Source organism: Melopsittacus undulatus, chromosome 12, assembly GCF_012275295.1.
Source record: "Melopsittacus undulatus isolate bMelUnd1 chromosome 12, bMelUnd1.mat.Z, whole genome shotgun sequence".
Classification (NCBI taxonomy): Eukaryota; Metazoa; Chordata; class Aves; order Psittaciformes; family Psittaculidae; genus Melopsittacus; species Melopsittacus undulatus.
Genome location: NC_047538.1, coordinates 10,162,153 through 10,186,375, shown reverse-complemented (window position 1 = coordinate 10,186,375; position 24,223 = coordinate 10,162,153). Strand labels below are relative to the sequence as shown.

The window sequence follows — 24,223 nt, the reverse complement described above, 5'->3', positions numbered from 1 at the left end:
GATTTGTTTCATTTTCATTGTTTAATTCCTAGAATTGAGCTCTAAGCAGCCAAAGTTACTCTTTTTCCCTATTCTTGCAGTTCCCAAGTACTCCTATTCCCATATTTTCCTCTTCCCCCCACCCCCAAGGAACAAAAATGTTAGAACAAACCTGCCTTACCCACGCATTTAGATATTTTACCCCAGTTTGACTCACTTCCAGCAGATTCAATCATTTCTGATCTTACTGTAATCTTATTGGAATCTTATAAATTAGAAGGAACAACACAAACAAGCCAACAGAGAGAGGGAGTAAGGCCCATTCCCTACATGCTGTTTGGTGATCAGATGAGTGCAGCATCAGGCTAAAAGCTGACCAATTGAATGTCACAAACAGTACTCTGGGACGTAAGAAAACAAGTGACTTAGTGCAAATGGTGAAATCCAGTTCCACATTGTCCTGTTAGGTTTACCAGACATACTTTTTATTTTACACGAATGAACTAAAGCAGAATAAGGAACATTGCTGTTTCCTGTCTCAAGCAGACAGAACTCTGGAATGGGAATGGGAACAGGAAAATGGCTACTCAGATATTTGGGAAAGATTTTCTTCTACCCAGGCTGCAAAACCTGAAGGAGTGTAGGTGCAGTGGAACCAAGGAATTGTCAGGAAGAAGCTGATGAAGTACTGAACCCATGAAAGAGCTGCAGCTACAGCCAGGTCAGCAATGGTTCCAATTTATTTTGTTGCTTTTCACCTTAAATGGCAGATACTCACAGCTGTCACATCCCGTTTCCCTTCTTCTCCGTGATGCCCTGTCTCTGCCTTTTCATCGACTTCCATTACCAGCCCATCACTCTCTTCCTTGCCCCCCTCTTCATATCCCCTGCCTGGTTTCACCTCCAGCTTTACCTCCACTCCCAATTCACCCTCATCATCCGTCCACCAGCTCTCAGAGCCTACCCAAGAGAAAAGGGGGAAGACCCATGTGACTTTTAGTCTAGCTAGCATAAGTATCATTACCAGATACAGAAAGCAGTATGTCTATAGTCCTTGTACACACTGGGCTTGTGTTCTGGTTTCTAACCCTTGTTACTATGTTCTCACTCCTGTTATTCCCTCTACTGCTTCATTTGCAGTATTCACACCCTCACTTTGCTGCTCAGCAATAGCCAGTGTGCTCAGCTCTAAAGCAGAAAAGCCAGCAGGAAAAGCCAGCTGGTCCACAGCAACAACATGAAAAATCACCAAGTACCACCAAGAAAGAGTGCATGTTTACTCCTAAAGAAAGTAAGAGACTAGCATCACGGATTCCTCCCATTTGCATCATCTGCACAAGGACATTTAACCTACTGGCTGTCACTGCTTTTCCAAAACACACCCTATGTGTCACATACAGAAGGAGCTCCCTTTTCAAGTCTGCTAACTTGATTAATTTAGAAGTTTAAACTCTACAGTCTACTTGCCTTCACTACAGTAACTGGCAGTAGGCTGTTACCTGTTCAAGAGCTACCTGCTTCACTGCTGAGGAGCTAAAGGTGACGTTCAACACACCAACAGCACATGCAGAATACACCTGTATTTGTTTGTTCTTATAAATGTATCCCCTAAAACAGTTTCACCTCACTCTGCCTCTCTCTTGGCCAGCAGATTGCCCAGCACAGCAGAGTTCTGGCCATGACTAATGTTCCTGTGCCCATACCTCAAGGACTATTTCACCAAATACTGATTATCCAGATTCCCTATTTAACTGACCTCTGAAGAGGCCTCACTGGGCACACAGGAATACAGTAGTTGAGCTCTACAGGGAAAGGCTGCTGCAGGCTGCTGGAATACCTCACACAGCACATCATACTCTAGGAGAAAGTACTTACACATGCTCCTTCAAAACATGTACATCTGTTCTACAGGCTTCTGTATCTATAGCTTGGGAAAGGAGCGTGCAGAGTTTGAGATAAAATAATGAAACACCAGAGATCAGTGCCAGCACAGGCAACCTAGGAATAAAATCATGTTACATGTTTATGTCATAATCAACTAGGAACATCTGGTAAGTCTCCATGTGGGACAGGAGCATGACAAAGACAAAACCAAAAAACCCAGTGGAACAAAAAGGGTTACTCAACTTGATGAACACAGCAACAACTAGAGATCAGCTGCCTCAAACAGCAAACAAGCTCTTGCAGCTTTCTGGCAGCTCTGAGGTATCAACCCGTAATAGCCCATCCATATGATGGATGAAATATAGGCAAGAAAAGCACAGGGAAATCATCAGAGATGCATCCAATTTAATTCTATACTAATGAACTTCTAGGGTGTCTAATTCCAGTCTGTGAGGAATGACAAACTACCAGAGCTAACCTGGATCACCAGTCCAGATCACCCATCCAGAAAGTGACTCCCAACACAAAGGTGAGACAAGTGCTGGGGATTTTGGACTTAGTAGCATGATAAAATTAGACCTCTCACATCATTTCCCAGTCAAAGGTGCAGAGATATGGCTCAGTGCATTTGTTGGAGTATGCCCTATCCCTGGCAGTATTCAAGGCCAGGTTGGACAGGGCACGGAGCAAGCTGCTCTAGTGGAAGGTGTCTGCCCATGGCAGGGGTTGGAACTGCATGAGCTTTAAGGGCCCTTCCAACCCAAACCAGTCTGGGATTCTACATCTGCTTCTGCTTAAACATTTAATAGATAAGCAACAATACTAATCCCTTAGAACTTCTCAATGTAGTCCTCATGTTGAAACTGAATTCAGAAAATCTGAGTCCAGAATTAGTACACATGAGTGCATCAGGAACACTTACGTATATTCTAGGCCTCTACAGATGCTTCATGTAAAGTATTTAACACTATAAGGAAACTATCCACATCCACATGGATTATTTTTAAATCCATTTATTTAAACAACCATCAGTAGTTTTCAAAGGTCTTAATCTAAAGCAGGGTTTTTACAGGCAAGACAGCCACAGCCTATGATTCTGCTGACTGCACTGAAGACCTAAAAATCAGTTTCATTTATGCTCAATCAGCAGTGAACACAAGCTGCTACCAGAACAGGAGCCTCTTCCACATCCCCAGCCATGCATTCCCATCTCCCAGTCCAACATCACATCTAGCGATCAGGCTATCATCAGGTGAATCAATCAGTTCACCAAGTTAAAGATGAGAAACAAAAAGGAAAGTGTTTATCATCAACCCACTGACAGCTTCCCCTGCAGCCACATACTCACCACTGCAGGCAGAAGAGCTGGAGAGAGAACACACAGCTCGGAGCAGTGAGTGGGATCTTGCCTTTCAGTGACAGCTCCCATCAGATAAAACAGAACATTAAACTGCACACAGAGACTGTTGTTAGTGTACACTATGTACACTTCGAACCAACTCAGGCAAGCACTCGTGCCAACAGTAGTCCTGGACTGGCCTGCCTTCCCTCCATCACTCACTCCTGCCATAACCAGCGCTCCCACTCAGCAGGAGTGCTGCTGCTTGTACAGATTCAGACTGAGATTAACTGACTGGACATCAGAAGGCTAATATAAAACAGGTTTATTTCCCCTTCTCACATCAGTCCCCAAACCTCATTCATTAAACAGCCACAGAGATGCTTGCACCAGTAAGACAGAACAACAAAGCAGGTCAGGGAGGGCAGAGCTGCTCCTTTTGGTAAGGCTACTGGTTTTAAAGCAGCCTGAAATGCTCACCGAGATAGAAACCAGCATTGCCAATCCCAGGACAACACCACAAACAGGCTGGCTTACTCACAACTGCTTAGAAATGAATGCAGAACAAAGCAATCCTCTTGCCAGGTGATGTAATCTACTGTGTCCCTTGCATCTTTTCCCATATGCATAGTCTTGGCTTATTGTGGTTGCTACAATTTCTTAACACCAAAAAGCCTGACAAAAAAAAAAGGAATTTACAAACACTTATGATTAAACAACAATAGTAAACCCTACATTAACACTGTGAGTGCTGACATCCTCAAACAGAATGCCCAGAGAAGCCATGGCCATCCCATCCCTGTCTACATTTGAGGCCAGGTTGGACGGGGCTTGGAACTGGATGAGCTTTAAGGTCCCTTCCAACCCAAACTATACTATGATTCAATGATTCTGTGATTAAGCAAAAGATTCTTGCTTTGGTTTATAGGAAACATATGTTTTGGAGGACTATGCTGTGAAGAGTTCAACTTTCCATATAAGAGGGACTTTCTAAAAGTACTTTTTTCTAAATCCAGTTAACTGCAATTGGAGCACAGAATAAACTGTTTGTACGTTGCCTGTTCTAAATGCACTGGACCAAGCCTGAAAGGAAACAGAGAAATCAGATCTCTGTGGCTAACAGTAATACCCAAAATCTTTACTAACATTCAACTTTAGATAGTAAAATTCCCAGGACACATTAAGATCCATTTCTGATGTATCCAAAAGCAGGCATCAGAGTACAAGAGTACATTCAAAGCCAAAATTCCATGTAGGCGTCCAAAACCATCCAAAACACACCTAAGAAATAGTCATCAGTGGGAAAACATCCCCAGGCCAATGCTTCCATTCAAAAACATGGCCACAGAATGTCATACACAGCCCTTCAAGAAGGAGCTCTAACACAGGGTTCTCTTCTCCTGGGTCTTAACACAATTACACTCTGCAGAGAAACAAACTATGAGCATTCAAACCAATGCACACATGCAAGAAGAGACAGAGAAAGCAAATTAGCACTTTCTTTTACAACCATTAATCTGCTGCCCTAAATACAGACACCTTCACATGTAGCCGCAATAGCTGAGGGCTGTAACCAGTTTAACTTCAGGACAACATCCAGAACTGTGAATTCCTAGGAGAGAAAACACTATAAGCTCTGATTCTTTCACCCTCCTCAGGCTTAAAACAGAGTATTAGACAGGCAGAAAGGGTCTTATGCTGACCTCACAGCACTCCATTCAACTTGGCAGAGTTTAGGATGCTAAAAATCACAATTCCCCAGCAACACTTCACACCGCACAACTTGATTCTGGCATGAACCCAGCAAGCCTGAAGATATAATTAGTGCTGTGTAGCCACTGTGACCATCTTCCTCATCTGCAGTCCTCACAGATGGAACACAAACAAAACACATCTTCCACCTCCTCTTTTAGCTTTTCCTCATCTCCACCAAATGGTTTTGGAATATATATGTTGTATAGGAAATGAACTGGGCAATTGTAAATTAACTTCTCCAGAAAACTTGAGTAATTCAACCCATTTTAATACACAAAGCTCCCTTGCAGGGATTAAACAAGAATACAGACACAGCAGAACCAGAAAAAGGCAGGACATCAGCAGTTTGAGGAGATTATTTGGCCACACCAAGTGTCAAGTGCAGCTATTTATTATTTTACTTCTCTATATGTAAAAGAATGGCTCAGATCATATCATCTCATGTTATTTTTCCTGCTTCATGCAGTACAGGAAAGTGAGAAAAGCTAAGACAGAACAAGGCCCCAGAGTGTGGAGAATTACTTCCAAGAGAGGAAGGATATACTTGAAAAAGAGGCAAAAAGTCGACAGAAAAGGCTCGACAGGTCTCATGAGCAGAGACCAAGATATCCATCACACAGGCCCTCAGCTCCAGCCCTGCCTTTCTCAAAGACTTCCAGCATGGCACTGATCAGGTCAAGTTACCTTTCTCACTTCTCCTGTCAGAAACAAGCCAAATCATAAACCTGATATAAAAAACACTTCCCAACTGTCCAAAAGGTGCTACTCAAATTCAGGTGTGTGCACTGCTTCAGATGTGAGCTTTTCAAACTCCCTTAGGAAAAGAAGCAAGTAATGTAAGAAACTAGCCACATCTCATCACTTAAGTCAGATACTTCCACAAGCCAGCTTCAGTTAACTAAAGGGAGTATAAAACTGTTTTCATCATATGCCCTTCAAACCAATGGGAAGATGTTAAGGTGCCCAGGGTACCTGTATTCACCAGCCTCTGAAGTCAGGAGCAGTCTAAGCCATTTCTGTAATGTAGATTTGTGTTTGCTTCTCTCTAGGATGCTGTAGTTGTCAAGTTATCTTTAGTCTGCAATTTATGCTTCAAATTCAAACATCAGAAATGTAAATGCCATATATTTTCTAGTTTTAATAGAGTCTCATCTAAGAGAGCTTCATTCAAGTAAGTAGCTATTCTGAAGCCACTGGAGACTCATACTAAGGACTACTCACATGAGTAAAAATCTGCATAAGAAAGCTCTTAGTTCATAGTCCAAGAATTTAAACTGTAGTTAAAGGTGTCATGGGAATTACACCACCATTTTAATTAAATGCTATAAGATCTTGCAGACAGACTCAAGATTAGCACCATCTGTTTTGGTTGCAGTGTTTCATTTCACTACAACGTCCTCACACAGCAACAAAACAGCATTTCACACTCCACTCCAGCCACTTAAATCCCAGATAAAATTTATGTCATCTTGATACACCTCACTGGGAAGGACAAAAGGACAAATACAGGAGGACTGAGAAATACCCTGTAACAGTATGTGCTTATAGGGGAGGCAAACAGCTTACAACAGCTCTTGTTCCCTGCTCCCACTAAAATTAAGTATTTAGCAACATCTGCCCAAGTCCCATCAAGTGAATTGACAGAGAGGCAAGAAACACATAGAGGAACAGAAGGGACTGCTTAACTAAGAAGTTTTCTTCATAGCTAAATACCTTTCCTACACCCTGATAAAGGTTTCTATTTGGATAGCACAACTTCCTACAGTAGGGCTGAAGCAGCAGCCATTCTCTGACCTTGTGTTCCCACATCTGTAACTCTCTTGGGTTGTTTTTTGGTCCATCTTTTTAAACCATCTCAACCCTGTGCAGACTGCTGCAATCAGATAACCTACAAAACTACACATTAACATTCCCCTCTTCATCCTGCCCATCTCAAATAAGCAGGGAATGGTTTGTGTTCCCTTCCCTCAGGGCTTATCCCTTCCCTTAAGAAGGGAAGAACCATATGGCAGGGAGAAGAGGTCTTATCGTGCACCAAGAGCTGTGGCTCAGCTTCAAATTGATGTGAAGCTGAGGCCAAGCTACTGGCAGACAGTGACTGCACTAACAAAGTTCTTCAAACTTCATATTCCAAATTCAAGCATGGAAAAAACAATGAAATGGGCCTCATGTGGCCAACAGAAAAACTGTGTCATGCTTAGAGCCCCACAGAGGTGAACGACCAGCAGAGCTGAGCATCATTTTTCTTAATATGCAACTGATGAACAGCAGAATGACATGTTGGACTTTAATCCTTTCCCTGGATAAGCACACAGTCAAGTGGCTGGGAAAAAAAAAAGGGGTACTGACAGACACAAACAACCTTGTAAAAATGAAGAATTAAAATAAAAAACCTTTTCTGTGATTCTTGTGGTTCATTTATTCACAAATCCAGCACTGAGCACACCCTGCATGCAGCACATGAGGTCAAACTGGCTTTCTGCTGGATCGATCCCTTCCCTCCATACCATGCTGCCTTCTCACTTCAGACCCCCTGGAACACATTATCTAAATGCTACTACTTCAGAGCTGCTTGTGACTAGCAACAGCATCAGGGCTTTTGTTTGTCATCTTTTATCGTTGCCGAGTACCAGTGAATGATGCAGCTGTAACCAAAACCCTATTATCAGGTATCTTTTCTGATGGACCTGTGTACCTGGAAACATCTGAGACACTACATAATAGTAGTGAGGACCAGAAAAACAAGATCCTTCTAAAATAATAGAAGTCCATATACACCATTACTAAAAGCCACAAACTAATAGCATGAGCTGCTATGCCTAGAAAGTACATAGTACTGACAGAAATGAGCTCCTTTTTCCACTCTCCCAGGCAACACTGTGATTCCACCTTTGTGGATAAGGAGGCAGCCAAGAAGACAAATAGATTCTTTCAAAGAAACAAAAGTCAGACTAGTCTCAGAAGACTATTTGAAGTGGCAACTAAGGACCATCATCCAGTAGAAGATATAAAAGGACTCAAATATTAACATTCGAATTCCAACAGTTCTGGCAGATGCAGCAGCTCCCAACAAAGAAGTTTTCAGTGGCAAGCATAAAAGAAAGAGTAATCTGATAAAAGGGCCCAAAATGCTGGTATATAACCCAACATGAACACAATTTCAAGGTTAAGTAGTAGAAGACTAAAATGAAACACAGGGGAAGGAAGGAAAAAGAAGGAAGGAAAAGGAGCACACACTGACATACTGTGTCTTCCTAGAGTCTGCTGCAAGAACAGGCTGGCAAAACAAAACCCAGTGCTACAAATTCATACCAAAGAAACAGAAGGTGACACAGTGATCATTAGGAGATCAGGATTCACCTGCATCACCCCATCAAAAAGGAGAGAAAACCGAAACATTACATGAATGGTCCAAAAATATATATCCCATAGGACAAAATGTGCTCAAGGATTAAAACTGTCTAGTCTAAGAGAGGGCAACTATGAGGGTCTCTAGAGAAGAGCTGCTGGTGGGTCTTCCAGATATCGAAGTAAATGTGCAGGATGCAGACCCAATATTAGAACTGAACTCCTTGTATCAGGATAAAGAGTTGGGTACTAGTTTAAAATCTGTGTGTTAAATACCTACATAGTTCAAAATATCTCTCAAGCAAACCCAGCATACCTTGGAGACTACTCAAGGGAGTAATGACTAAGTCTTTGACCTACTCCTGTGTCTTTCTCCAGGTGACTGCTAATGTTTACTGTGAAGAGTGCACTTTTGCAATAGATTCTTTGGGTTCTTCTCCCAGAAGACTGCAGCACTGCTAGAAGAGGCTATAGCAAGCCTCTAGGGGACTGCCCAAGTATAAAAATGCCATGTAATACAAGATGCTGCCGGAAACGCAGCAGGTCAAACCATCACTGGCCATGATGGAGACAGGACACGCTGATGGACTTCTGTTCCATGCCATGTTGTTTATCTAGGTATCAAACTGGCATCTTGGAAATCTTTCTCAGCACATGAGGAGCAGCATCAATGAACACCCACCCTCTAAACTCTCAGGCCTGGAGTCAGTAGCAAACATCCATCTATGAAACAATAACAGTAATTCGCAACCAACTCCAGGAACTCTTAAAAGAAGTCATTATAAAACAACAACAAAATAAAAAGAACGAAAGAAGGAATTTGAGAGAAGACCTTTGAGTTACATCACTGTCTTCCACCTTCAGTGAATGGCTTGGGTTAGCAAACCTCCAGTCCCTTCACTGATTCAGCAAATCTCAGTACATGGTTCCAAATAAACACCTGGCTTGTCAGCTCTCTCCCACTGCAAAGGCTGTAACCAAGTTCATCAGACAGAGATGTAAAAGGGTGACATGATAAGCATGGCTGGAAGCCTCAGTCTTTCCTTCAGAAGATGCTTTTGGGTCTAAAATATTCAAAAGACAAATGTAAGGACCGAAGATGGCAGCAGCATCCTCCAAGATAAGCAGGCGAGCACAGCTCCCACACTCAGGCACTGTCACACACTTGTACTTACTGGCTTGTGCACGAGGACAGACACATGAAATGGGAAGATGTCATGCTAGAGTCTCACCACCAAACAGGAGAAAAGGAGAAGGAAACGCCAACCTCAGCAACAAAACAGGTATCAAATACATAGGAATCTAGGTGTCAGATGATGCTACTACACCAGAGCTATCTATATACTTGGAGAATATACCCACCCAATAAAAGGCAAGACAGACAAAAGCATTTACAAACAAGACATGGTAGGGTTTGATTTGGTCTGGGTGTTTTTATAGGGAAGAAACCAAATGATATTTACCTATGTCAGAAATGAATGCACACCACTGTAAGCTGTATACAACAGAAGCAATGGTTTGACTAGAAGGGACCTTAAAGCTCATCCAGTTCCAACCCCCTGCACAGGCAAGGACACCTTCCACTAAAGCAGGTTGCTTGTCCGACTTTGCTGCCATCCCCATGATCAATGACAAAAGGAATTAAAGACCTTCTTTCATTTTACCAAACCCTGTGTTTAGGTAGTGAGCTACCCTGCAGGTCAGGCTATGGACACTATTTCACAGAGCATGCTTCAACGTACCTCTGAATTCCATCACACTTCAGATAGATTCTTTACAATAGGGAATCATTTATATTTTAACTTCTGAGTAGCTGGTTGAGAACAGATCATAAAATTAAAGCTACCACTGCAATTTCAGGTAGCACACAAAAGGAATCGGAGAAGGGGGCAACTTGCTAGCCAAAGAATCCCTCCCTTGTTCTAAAGCAGGGTGAATGATGAGGTTTACGATTGGCCTTGGGAAAGACAGAAGCAGAACTAACTGCTCATTTTCCAAACTGAAAAAGCAAAATAAATCCCCTCTTACAGCAAAGTAATCCAACACATGAAAATAAACCTGCAGTAAACAACGCACTTCTCTCTTTGCCCAGCTTTAGCACTTTTATATGTTTTTGAACTGAAGGAGGAAGGAAATGTCAAACATCAGAGTCATACAATGAACTATCAGATGTTTCCCAAACCGAGCAATCTGACATATGGGCAGGAAAAATAAGAGGGGGGAGAGCACAGGCTGGAGGAAGTAACAACCCGAGCAGAGTAAACTTTGGCACACTGAGTTAAAGAATGCAGTTTCTTTTCTTCCCTTCCACACAAAACCATTGAAGAGCTCAGCACTAGAACGTTTCTGTACACCACACATAAGCAGAGCTGCTCAGCGAATACCAGCGATGGCTCACGCTGTCCTTTTCCACGTGTCCATCCCTGCCTGCCCAGAGCGGCCCTGGCCCACATCCCCGACTCCAAGCTAGGAAGGTGGGCACAGTGCACAAGAACCATCGGCCAGCCCTAGCTCTTTAACATCAACATTGTCTTGACCACTGACATCCGATACAGCTCAAACTGCACAGGCAGGCTGCCAAAATCCCTCAGCCCTTGCAGAAACCACCACCCGAAGGTTCTTTTGTATGAATCTTCCTTAATGTAGAAAGTAGTAAATAAATCCACGACATGACTGGTCATGTAGATCCACTCTGCCAGCTTTCTTACAGTAATTCCTGCAAGAAGAATCCAGCAGCTCCTGCCAGAAGGAAATTATGGAAATTCACAGAGCACGCAAGATAAAATGTTATTAAAATACACATGCAATTAAATATCCAGAAACACTGGGCTAAAAAGGTATCCAGCCAAGTCAGAAAAAGGTAATTTAACCAAGTAACCTGTCCTGTCAGCAAAGGAATTAGTTTTGTATAAAAATATTTGACAAGGTCACTACAAGGTGTTCCTGGAATTAATTTTATAACTCACCCAGAACACCTACAAGTTCAAGATTGTGGACATAAGCAAAATCCCAGCCTGGTTTGGCTGCAAGGGACCTTAGAGCTCCTCCAGTCCCAACCCCTGCCACGGGCAGGGACACCTTCCACTGGAGCAGCTGCTCCAAGCCCCTGTGTCCAACCTGGCCTTGAACACTGCCAGGGATGGGGCAGCCACAGCTTCTCTGGGCACCCTGTGCCAGCGCCTCAGCACCCTCACAGGGAACAGCTTCTGCCTAAGAGCTCATCTCAGTCTCCCCTGTTCTGTCAGGTTAAAGCCATTCCCCTTGGCCTGTCCCTACAGGCCCTTGTCCCAAGCCCCTCTCCAGGTTTCCTGCAGCCCCTTTAGGCACTGGAGCTGCTCTCAGGTCTCCCCTTCAGGAGCCTTCTCTTGTCCAGGCTGCCCCAGCCCAGCTCTCTCAGCCTGGCTCCAGAGCAGAGCTGCTCCAGCCCTTGCAGGATCTCAGTGGCCTCTCCATCTCCATGGAGATGCTGACCACAACTCTTTGAGCGTGACCTCCCAGCCAATTCCTTATCTAAGTGGTCCACCCATCAGATCCATGCCTCTCCAGTTTAGAGACAAAGATGTCATGTTAAATGCCTTGTAGAAGCCCAGGTAGATGACATGAGTCACTCACTCTTCCCTTATCCACCAAGACCATAGCCCTGTTGCAGTAGGCCACCAAATTCTCAGGCACAATTTGCCCTTAGTGAAGCCACATTGCATGTCACCAGTGACCTCCTTATTGTCCATGTGCAAGTGAGATGCATGAAATGAGACTCAAAAACATGACACTAGGAGACTGCAGACTTTCAAGTTTAGTTTCTAGACTAGACGGGAAAACTTCAGTAAACCAGAGTCCAGTAAGAACATACATAATAGTTTTATACTGTAACAAACCACCACACTTTGAAACTCATGCCTCATACCTGTCAGCTATGAATGCTTCCGCACCAAAAAGCAGAAGGTTGCCTCTGCCTGGTCAGTAGGTACAGAACAGTTTGGTTTTCAACCCTCTGTTCTCACAAAATACTTTATTTTATGGGCAAATATGGAGCTATAAGAGGAGGAAACAACAAAGCACTGACCACAGCATAGCTCTTTAAAGCTAAAAGATGAATCAAAGTTGTACTGAATAAGCTTTGAATTTCCTTCTCCGAGACATGGATTGTGGTTACACAGCCACTTTGATCTCGCTTCAATCCATGCTGCTGCCAAAACTTGGTGGGGAAAGAGAGGAATAAGGGGCACACAGAGCTGACAAAGGAGAGAGAAGGAGGGAAAAGCTTTTCACTAGGTCAGTTCCATGATCCAGGCTTAGATGTGAGCTTGTAAATCTTTTGGGGGGCATCAAGGCATGGATAAAAATGAAAGAAGGAAAAAACCCCACACCTTTTCCTCTGTAATTACTGTTTTCTTCTCATATACAAGAGTAGTTCATTACACTGCAGCGCTGGCTAAAGAAAGCAAAGTGCCTAATAAGAAGTGATACAGAAATATGTGTCATATCTCATGCTAAAAATGATTTTTAGAAGACTCACCATTTCTCTCCGCTTTCCTAAGCTGATTAAACACATTTCTTAGTACAGGGACAAGGCCTTTGTGTATGTTTGAGCTCATCTGTGTTAGTCAAATACATGGAAATATTGCCTAGGGGCACCTTATCCAACAGCAACACACAATAAAATGTCCTGTCTCAAAGAAACAAAAGAGGGAATGCCACTAGAAGTTCCAGTCACATCTCCATACACACTACTGCAATTCTGCTCAGGCAAGTGAATTCAGCCACACATGACTCAATGAGAACTAACAGTTGCTAACAGACTGCAGTAGGGAAAGGCAGGATTTACCAAAATGAATCCAAATTCACAGCACAAGCAAAGGGAAAGACTGCTCAAACCTTTCAAACTTGTGAGATACCAAAACCCAGAAACCAGGCATCATCGCATCAAGTAAAATGCTAAGAACCCTCCTAAAGTGAAAAGTTGAACTTACTGTCTGCTATTCAAGGGGTTTATGTTCAGATGTCATTATCATTTTACAGTACAGTGCTCAGACTAATGCGAACGCCTGTGAGGAGCTGCAGCCCCAGCAGGAGCTGATGCAAGCTGTCACTCTGAGTATCACAGCCCTGTTATCCCTGTGGTATCCCTTCACTGCTAGGTGCAAGGGGAACCTAAAGTAATGGGTTAGTAAGATTTTGAGGCCTGTTAGAGCAGAAGATATTTTTATTATCTGGTTTCTCTTTGGAATTTAGTTGATGTCAGGAAACTCAGGGAAAAAGGATCTATTTTTAAAGCAGAGCTTAAGAGTTTAAAATGAAAGTGGTATAAAAACCTTGTTCTGAGGAAGAAGGATGCCCTTGTGTAAATACCTACACCATATAAACAAAGCTTCTGGATTTGATTTGGGACCTTGGGTTGAGAACACTTGTGCACTTTTGCCACTGGCAAGTGAATACTAAGCAGAGCTTGCTTCTAGACAGGAGTAGTTTTTTCCATATGATTTGTTCTACCACAGCACCAACAACTCACAAATCCCACTGTGATACTCTACACAAAGTACACTACTCACCTACAGAACAAAGAATACTAAATGAACACACATGGACTTGAAAGGACATCAAACTACACTTGTAAGCCTTCCCAACACCAGTCTGTGAAGAGCAACCAGTTATTTACTCAGTATTAGTAGGTTGTCTGCAGGATCCCACAAACAACTTTGGGAAAAGGGTTTGCAGGACAGCAACACAATAAGACTGTGGACATCAACCAGTAACCTTCCACAGGAACAAAGGAATAACTAGGAAAACAAAACTCAAGAGATACTGCTTTCTAATTTGATGATCCTGGTGCATACTGGAATCAGCTGACAGTCAGTGCCGAGTGAAAAATAAAAGGCAAAGAAGGAATGGGGCTCAGAAGAATTGCATTATCAAGAAGGAAAATAACAGAAAAAAAGGTCCACATATGGGATTAAAGAGTTCTTTCTTTGCTCTTTCACAGGAATTTCACAAGTGCTCGCAGAAGCGGGGAGAAAGTCAAAATGAATTCAACCTGGGGGTTTGAGAACTGGGGTTATGATGTCAACACTGCACAAAGACTATGCAGATTTTTTATAGTATTACAGCAAGTGGAAATTATGATTAAGATGTACTTACCCAGGATTATACATGGCCCCAGTGCATGGGTACATTGAGATCACTGGGATTTGAAGGAAACCTCACTCCAGTGTTTCCCAGTGGCTAGCCTGGGATTGTTCAGCATGCTCTGTCCTGACCTGGGAGCATCATTCCCCCCATCCCATTTCTCTGTGTGGCTCAGAAAGGTCAGCTCCCCAGCACAGATCCACTAACTGCACCACAAGGCTGGGCCTGCTCTCTGAGTGTCGCTCCAACCCAGCCTCTCAGCATATCTGGGTCTATTTTCTTCAGGCTCACACCCAAGCAGATGCCATTAAACTGTCAAATACTCCAACAAGACATCATAAAAACCTACTGTGAGGTGATTTAAAACCTGAAATAACCTTTTATTAGCAGGAAGCGAGCAAGCTTTCTAATGTCATTTTTCTACTACTATCTTGTTACCTAATAAAATTGAGGATAAAGATAACTAAAGGATCAAATACTTTTAGAAAACTTGAGAGGTTAATTCCATTTTTGCATATATATACACATATCCATGTAAATTCACACCTACATAAAATTCCAAACAAGCAAGGTATCTACACTACGTAGTGAGGTAACATCCTGCATGCCAAAGTGACAGCTACTGCTCAGAGCACTGCACTTATGAAAATACAACAAGCAAGAACAACTACTGGTTAATTTACTACTACTCCAGGATTTGATAGTAAATGGTCGATTGCCCAACCAAGTCCCTGACCGACAATTATGCAACACCAAAGGGTACCTCAGCAGCACCCTCTGCATTCTTCACTCCATACTGCCATGAAAAACCTTTTAAGAACATAATTCCACTGCTATCTCACACCTCCTTGACTCCTTTCAGCTTCATTCTGAAAACAGCAACAAAACTCACTGACGGAAGGCAACAACTTCTGCTCCTGTTTGTGAACAGAAAGAACTAACAGCAGCAGTGACCTTTACAGTTTGTAAATTTGCCTTTGACATGAACTGGAACAAAGACAGAACTTCTACTAACCAGACCTTCCTGGCAGCAGGTTTCTGTAAGAACACATTCAAACAAGTTCTCACGACACCTTCCACACCAGTTTCTGTAAAGACCTCTATAAATAGGTCTCACTCTCCAAGAACACAATCATGTCTTTCCCAGGCTGAAGACTCCTACAGTATCTCATCTTTCACCACATGCAAGCTACTCCAAATTTTAGGTCATTCCTGACACCCTTTGCTGTACTCATTTTTCCAGCTCCAGCATATGAAATGTTACGCAACTTCATCCCAATTTCAGAGACTGCCTCGTGCCCTTGCTCCCACCACAGCAGCTAAGCCAGACAGTGGAGGAAGCTTCTCCACATTTCACAAAGCCCTCACCATCATATGATTAACCCTTACTCACAGGAAAAGTCCAATTAATTTCAGTAAGGCTACTTCTATGATGCAGGATTATTCACTGGAAGACTGTTTGCCAGCTGGGCCTGAAGTTTTAATACAAAGCATATCGCCTCAGAACATTTTGTCTCTAAATAGTTATTAGACAACTCTTAATTAGTATTTAAATAAAACTGCCCCTCCACAATTGCTTATTAAATACTGTTTTGATCAACAGACATTGTTTTTCAGAAGCCACAGCAGACATTTTGACTACTGGAAGGACAGAGTCAGGATGGATACACTTGCTTCTACCGCTGTGCTAGAAATGTAGCCATTTCAGATAGAAGTGTGGTTTTAATGAGCAAGCCTGTTACCTGCTGAGCATGCCAGGAGAAGCAAGTTTGTAACTGAGCTGTATTCTGATGACAAACAGGCAAAGTAGAATCACAGAATCCCAGCCTGGTTTCTGTTGGAAGGGACCTTAAAGGTGACCCAGCTCCAACCCCTGCCACGGGCAGGGAATCTTCCACTGGAGCAGCTGCTCCAAGCCCCTGTGTCCAACCTGCCCTTGAACACTGCCAGGGATGGGGCAGCCACAGCTTCTCTGGGCACCCTGTGCCAGCGCCTCAGCACCCTCACAGGGAAGAACTCCTGCCTAATGCCTAAATAGCCCCGATAACATCCTACTGATGCTTTATATTACGAGCTGCCTGTGGCAGCTTCCCCTGACAGAGCACACAGACAGTACCCCATTTTCTGGAACAGCACTGGCTTCCCACTGCAGTTCTGAGCAATGCACAACACAAGCAACAGCCCTTTGCATCTCTAAGTCCAGAAGGACACTCCATGAAACACAGCTATGGAAGCAAGATCCCATTAAGCATCTGGATATTTCAAGCTAACTTTAAAACCTTAACTTTAGATTGAACTCTAAGTATTCCAGGTGAGGGGAAGGCAAAGAACACTTTCTGGACATCACTGATAAGAGAGTATCGGTTGCTAAAATGCTTTTAGGAAGTATTTTCTGTAAAAGGATTCAGAGGCAACAGTGGCGCCTGACAACTCTCTAAAGACTGCCTACAGTCAGCAGGAAAATAAGCTCCAAGTCATGAACTATTAAACCAACGTGAATTCAGTAACACAACAGGCAGAGCTCTGCTTCTCCGGGGTGAGGAGATAGTGTTCCTTGTGGAACAAAACGAATGGCTGTGAGGAGAAGCACCATTTAACCAAAGCCAAACAGAATCACAGTGGATCACAGCTACTTCAGAACAGTAACCCTCCAGTCAAGAACATCTGCAATTCCCACCCAAAACAAAGCCTGTGACTAAAAAACTGTCAACTTCTAATAGCAGAAGAGTTTAAAAGCTTCGTGATCCACCTCACTTCCAAAGACTGAGTGAATTCCCTGCAACAGTTGATTCAGTTTGTGCAGGTTTTGGTTTTGTTACACTGAGAAAGGAAATGATCAGCACCAGCCTCTCTCATTAGTAATCCAGACTACTGTACCCCTAATACTTCATAAATCCTGAGAGGAATATGACAAGGTGAGGTGACAGGGTCAGTGGTGCTAGCCACATATTCCCATTCACTATTTCCTTTCTCAATATGTGTCACTGGAGCATAAATCCTCACAAATACTAACATCATCTAAAATAAATCACCTAATAAATTACATACCTGTTGTATTTAAAAACTATTTTGTTGCCTTTTTTTTTTGCAAGTAGAGCCAAAACACAACAAAACACGACAGTTTCATACACAGCACCACATTACAGGTATGGATTCCTCCCACTAAATTACATGGGAGATGAAAGGGTTGCACATTAAACTCATTATTAAACCCACTTGCAAAAGAATTTTGCTAAACCTATTTCAATGATATTACACACCCAGTTCCAATGTAACACTTCCCTGGTTCGGTAAGGTAGGAACAAATAACAAGAAGCTCTAACCACAACAGCTATGAAACAACTTCACTGTATGATTTATGCTCACTCCACACCATCAAGTATTTTTACCAGTGACAGACTTGCAGATGCAACTGCATGGAGAGTTTCACTTCTCCAGAACACACCACTCAATTCTGCATTAATAAATGGGGACTTCACAACCTTCCTGTAAAGGACAAGCCACTCACTCCCTTGCTCTGACAGCCAAAGACAATTGTCTCCCTCACACTTACTGCTTTATTTCTCTTACTAAGAGCAGCATAATCACTGTAACAACTCCTGTACCTCAATACAAACAGCACTGCTATCAACTTCTAATTATGACAAAATGCTATCAGGCAGAAAAGCACAGATACAGCTTTATCTAATGTAACAGTTCAATGAACAGTCAAATATGAACTGCATTTATTCTAATGGAAGAGGAGGAATCTCCAGGCCAGTATCTAACAGTGACTACAGCTCTTGCCCCAGATTCTTAAAAGGTATAATAAAACCCAAACATACATATAATAAAAATACACCAAACAAAAGGGCAAAATAACAAACATACAACAATAAAGGTTTAAAAAGCATAAAACAATTAAAAATACAAACGGTCAAGTTCTAAGTACCTTTTTTTCCCTCTGAACTCCTGTAAAAACAGATCTCCTTCTTTCTGTTACAAAAAACACAACACATGCACCCACCTCCAACTGGCAGAGCTCTGATGCAAGGTGGGGGTATCTATGCATGCACTATCCACAAACTTGCACTACAAGTTTTTGATCTACCTGTACCATTCCATGCCCCACAAAAGTCCCTCCTTCCCTCCAACATTATCCCTGCACACAGAGCACTTATAAGGCTCTTGATGATCAACTTGTCCTCTCCCTCACACAGCTGCTGCCCTGCTGGAAGGGATAACGTCCCTGTATGTGTCAGGTAAACTGAAGCAAAGTATCTCCCAACGACTCTGCCCTTACACAGAAACAAGTTGTTTTCTTGTTTGAAATCACAACTCCATAGCTAGCCAAAACTGATACCGTACTTTCCACAACATCAAACCACAAGATACGCGTAGGAAGTTGTCAGTCACCAGGAAGATGGGCAGACAGCATCTATGCAAACAAGCTCTGCATCACACTACATTTCCAACCACTGATTTCTTCAGAGAATCAAAAATTAAAAGGTTTTGAGTTTTTTTTTTTACCTCTCGCCCCCAAGTACAATCGATGCCGAGACCACGCTGTAACAACGACTGACGTGCAGGCAGGAGAGCCCCGAGCCCAAGTCCGACAGACAATCACACTACATGACTGTCTACCGCTGCTGAAATGGCGTTTGTCATTGTGGAAGGAGAGAAAAACCCCGCAGTCGGGTAGGCACAAAGCAGGCAGGGCACGGAGTGCCAGGGGAGGCGGGGAGAATGCTGTTTACTAGGGAAGACAGTCGGATGAGCAGGCAGCACCAGCGGGGGGGACGCCAGAGGCGATCCCCGGCTCAGAGGAACGCAACAGCCCAAGCCCCGCACACACTGGCGGCGAACCACGTTAAAGAGGAAAATAAACACGGGGAGCCGGGCCGGGGGAGGGGCCAGCGGAGGAGCAGCCCCGCGGGCCCCGGCTATAAAGCCCCCGGCAGCTGCACGCAGCCGGTAAAGCCGCCTCCCCCCAGGCACTCACCAGCGAGAAGAGGTTGGAGTGGCAGTCCTCCAGGCTGGCCCCGTTCGCCACCCAGTTGGCCGCTGCGGTCATGATCCTCGGCGAGCCCGGCCGCCAAAGCGGGGCATGTCTGGGCAGACGGGCGCGGCGCGGGGGGAGCAGCCGCAGCCGCTCCAAGGGGCCTCCGTCGGACGGGGCGGCCGCCGCGCTCCGGGTGCGGGTCCCGGTACGGGCTCGCGGGTCGGGGCGGCGCAGCCGGCAGAGGGCGCCCGGCGGGAGGGGGGCTCCTCACGCCGCGGGGCCCGGTCCAGCGGGGAGCGGCGGCGTCTCGGTCCGAGCCCCTCAGCACGCTCAGAACGAGCCTCCTCCGGTCCTCCAGGCCGCCTCAGCAAGAAGAACGGAGCGGGGGGGGGGGGCCTGGGGCCCTCCTTCCGCGTCCAGGTTTGGCCCCCCCCCGGCCAGGGCACACGTTGCGGCGGAGGGGAAGGAGAGGGGAGGGTCTCCTCCCGCGGGGCACGGGCGGGGCGGGGGAGGGTCCCGGCCCCGGGCAGTGGCGGCGGCGGCGGGCGGGGGGCGCTGTCTCGCGTGCCGGCGGAGGCCGTCCCCTCCCCTCCCTGCCCGGCCGCCCCTCGCTGCTGCCGCCGCTGGCTGTGGGTGGATGGTGTTTTCCTCCTCCTCCTGCTGCTGCCGCTGCTGCTGCTGCTGCCGCCGCCGCTGCCTTGTTTACGCTCCGTGCGGGGCTCCCGGCGCTGCGGGCGGCGGGCGGCAGCCCCGGCCCAGGGAGGGAGCGGTGTCCGTGCCCGTCCTCGCCCCGCCGCGCCCGGCGCTGCCCGCCCCGCGGCCCCGCTCACCCGCTGCTCCTCACACACCCGCCTCTGCCTCTCTCCACTCTGACAGCAATGGCGGCCGCCAGCAGCAGCTCGCCTCGCCATTGGCCGCCGGCACACCACGTGACGCGAGGCGGAGGGCGGGGGCCCGGCTTTGGGGCTCCCCCTCCCCAAGGCCCCTCCCTCCGCCGCGGCGGCGCCCGCCGGGCCGCTGGGGGCGCGCGGGAGCGGGAGGGCGCGCGCTGCTGTGGGGCGGGGCTTGGAGGGGCGGGGCGGGGCTTGGAGGGGCGGGGCTGGTCCCAGTCCTTATCCAGGTCTCTATCCCGGTCCCATTCCCTGTCCAGGTCACCAGTCCTGGCCCCCCGTAGCCGCCGCTATCGCCTCCGCTTCTCCCCGCGTTGCCCACGGCGGCCGTGCTCCCGCTGCACCTGCCGGTTTGCGCAATGTAACCGCGGGGCAGCCCCACCGAGCGCCCCTTGAAAGGTCGAGTTCAAGCTCCGCACAGCGCCTGGAACACGGCTACACCGACAGCGCGGATGGTTCCGCACCGGTATCGGCTGAAACAGCCGCACAAGCACCGGCAGCGGTGGGTTGAACGAAAGGAACTCAAAAATACTGGAGTTAAACGAGTGAGATTCATCCATCCATAGTGCCGGTGGGGAGAAGAGGAAGGGACAGACAGGAAAGAAAAGGTAAACATTAAACACGTTCAAAGACGGAACCGTACCGGACCAGACCGGTGCTTCCCCTGCCCACAGCCCTCCTCCTGGGAGCAGGCACCGCTCGCTGACAGGATGCTCCGCAGGTGACACAAAGCAAACGTCCCAACTTTGCTGCTTAAAGATGAAGATTCTTTAGCAATCCGGCTCCAGTTCAGCTGTGAAATTCACGTTCTCAGTGATCTGATTCGGTGGGGAAAGCCTGTGCTCCGCCGCAGCTTTCCCTGCGTGATTTTAATCTTATTCAGGCAGCTTTTCTGCAATTTACTTTTTTCTTTGTGGTAATTTCAGATTAGCGTTTATCCTAACAACTGAACAGCATTTGCTCTGCCTTCCCTCACAGCACCAGCTCTCTAACACAAGCCAGGGTCACAGCATTTACATGAACTATATACACAGAGTGACAGTTAGCACTTGGGCCAAAAGAAAACATCCGCCACGACCAGTGTTCTCACCACTCACACTCCTCATTTGACTAATTCACTCCATTCCCTTCCCCATCACACTGAGCAGGAATTCTGTCTGGCAAAGACTGGGCTGGTAGCAGTAGGAGGAACAGTGTTTTCAAACACAAATATTCCCTTTCAGTTACAACCTCAAACTGCTTAGTTTTTTACACCTATTGCTTGGCCAAGTAAAGCCCGGACTCACCCCAAGGGGAGACTTTCCCCCTCCTTCAGTCCATCCAGGAGAACCAAAGCAGCATGAAGATGCTGTAAAAGCGACGACCAAAGCTCACCAAGGAGCCAAACTGCCATTGCTGCAGCCTGGCAATCCCCAGCCAGGGCAGTGCTTTGGACCATGTTACTCCCTTTCCTTTTGTCAACATGTCTTCTAAACAGAGACCACAATCTGACACTTGAAATGTGTCTAGCAGTATGTATTAACCAACCCAAACCCCACATCCTTCCGCAGCAAACCAAGCTCTTCGTAAACACACTGCAGTGCCAGCTGTCTGTCTGATCACTACACCAGGGTACAACAAACCTTTGAGGAGGTATCCAGTCAATTTCTGGGATAAAGGAATATCCCCCATCATGAAAAAAAAATAGATAAATATTTTCTTATTATAGAAATATTTTGAAATTGAGAATTAGACGCTGCAGAATTCCTGCTTCCTCCATATGCTGCTTACCCTCCAACTGGTATTTCCAGTTGTCAGCATTCCTCTTCTGGGTCTTCCAAGTAGGGATGACTTATTATGCTTAATTTTCTCACAAAAATGTGGGGTCTAACACATGATTCAGAGCTGTTTGCATGGGGAGAAATGTCGATATGCTCACACTCGTCAGGAGTGCCGTTCTCCAGGCTTCTCATAAGCATTAGCTATTCTTGAAATTAAAAACCTTTTAGTACAATTAAATTACCTGTCAATGAAGCTGAGGAGTTGCTGCTTGCAGTCATGAAGGGCTACCAGTCAAACGTGTTGACCACATCCCTGCATTGCAAAGTTCATGTTGGTTTTAAACTGAAAACAGATGGCATCTCAAGTGGTTTGCCAGTTACTTGATGTTATATTATGTTCAGTTATCACAGGCAGGAGGAATCATTACGCTCTAATCATTCACCTCACAGTAAGAAAGGAAAAGCTCCCTGGCTGTCCTCTGACAACAGTGTTATTTAAAACACAAATTGTTCCACTTACAAATATCTCATACAAGTGACACTTCCTCATGCACATCCTAGATGGTATGTGGCAGAACGTGTTTCCCAGCTCAGGGTATTCAAGCTTTGTTCCCTGTTGTCTTCTACTTCTTTTAAAGAATCAGTCCATGAATATGACCAATAACATTGGGGTTTGTGCTTTAACAAAATGACCATTTTCCCACAGTAGCAATATACAGGAACTTCCTACTTAATTCTGCCAATGTATCATGATATGACTGAGAAGCTGCAATTCCAAAGCTGAGACGCAGAACGGAGTTTCCAGGCTCCTGGAGATCTCTGGATCCCACTTAGCATTCACCACACAGAGCTGGTACATACTCTGGGAAGGAGCTGGTTACCTCCCCTTACAAAATCATTCCAAAGGGTGATAGGCCAGTTATTGCATTCTAGAACAACTCACTCAGGGCTTGCAGTCATGATCAAACCTGTTCTGCCAGGAGGATGGCTCAGAAGTTCCCTAGACTGTGTTTTTACCAGCAGGTGTTGCTTATGCTTCAAACTAAACATGGAGGGAGGAACAAAGATGTCAGGAGGCTAAAGCAAAGCTAGAATGCCAAGCAGTTTCTTGGGTTGATTCTGTCTTCATGTACAACCACTTTGCTCTACTTTCATGTACCTCCAAGTCACGAAAGGAATATTCACTTGGGGTATCCAAGTGGGTTGAGCACCAGATTCAGACAGGGCTCTTCCAGCTCTGCACATGGAGAGTTTGGCCTTTCTTCCACCAGTAGCAGAAGTGGAACTCAGCCAAGTTCTGCTATTGTCAAAACAAAACAGCGTTTGACATTTCACGTCAAAGGCATCTCATTGCTAGGTAAAACCAATTTTTCCATGTGTTTGAGTTAGCCACAGCATCTCATTTAGTGTCATTTTTACTGGTGTCTAAAGTTTCCTCCCCAGTTGCCTACAATTGCCAGTAAGGGAAAGGACAGGGTGGAGGAGAATGATCTGAGCCCCAGATTATGAATAGAATACAATACCCCCTGCTCCTGAGTTGCTCTTTAATGCATTCTACTCAAGGTAGCAATTTCATTGGTGATTAATAAAACTGGAAGAACTTTGCAAGTTCTTTATCTATGATAAAGAGCGAGCCTTGGGTGGTACAGTTTAGTGTGAGCTGTCCCTGCCCATGGCAGGGGGGTTGGAACTGGATGATCTTAAGGTCCTTTCCAACCCTTATTATTCTATAATTCTATGATTTATGTATTTTGTTATTGCATGTTCTTGTACTACAGTACAGATGAACAGCCCCATTTCATGTGCGCTTCCAGTGCTCTCACTGTCTGCTTCTCATGCCGTTGCATTAATTTCTTATATTGTTGCATTAATTTCTTAAGTGTTTTTTAATTCATCCAGTAATTACATTTTTTGGTCAAGTTTATAAATGAAAACTCATTTTGGTTTTAAACTAAAACCCTTTCCTTCCACAAACTGAAGATGTAAGAGGCAAAAATATCCCAAACAACCAAAGTAGTTCACTGGCATAAAGAAATAAACAGCATCTAATTTTAACACAAAACATGACTAGAGATTTTCACACATTAAATCCATACTGTTTAGTGAGGGGTTTTTTTAAACACTGATAATCTACAGATTGCCTGTAACCGAATATTTTCATTTT

At 45.1% G+C, this 24,223-nt stretch overlaps 1 protein-coding gene across 1 annotated transcript in view; it reads right to left on the bottom strand.

Moving 5' to 3' along the window:
* The window catches only part of MED13L (mediator complex subunit 13L), a 183,161-nt gene extending 163,655 nt beyond the window's left edge, over nt 1–19,506 (bottom strand). The window contains exon 1 of the mRNA XM_005147830.3: nt 19,410–19,506. Within this exon, the coding sequence (XP_005147887.2) occupies nt 19,410–19,481 (72 nt within the window). The 5' untranslated portion in view covers nt 19,482–19,506. The remainder of the gene's footprint in view (nt 1–19,409) is intronic.
* Nucleotides 19,507–24,223: the final 4,717 nt, after the last annotated feature.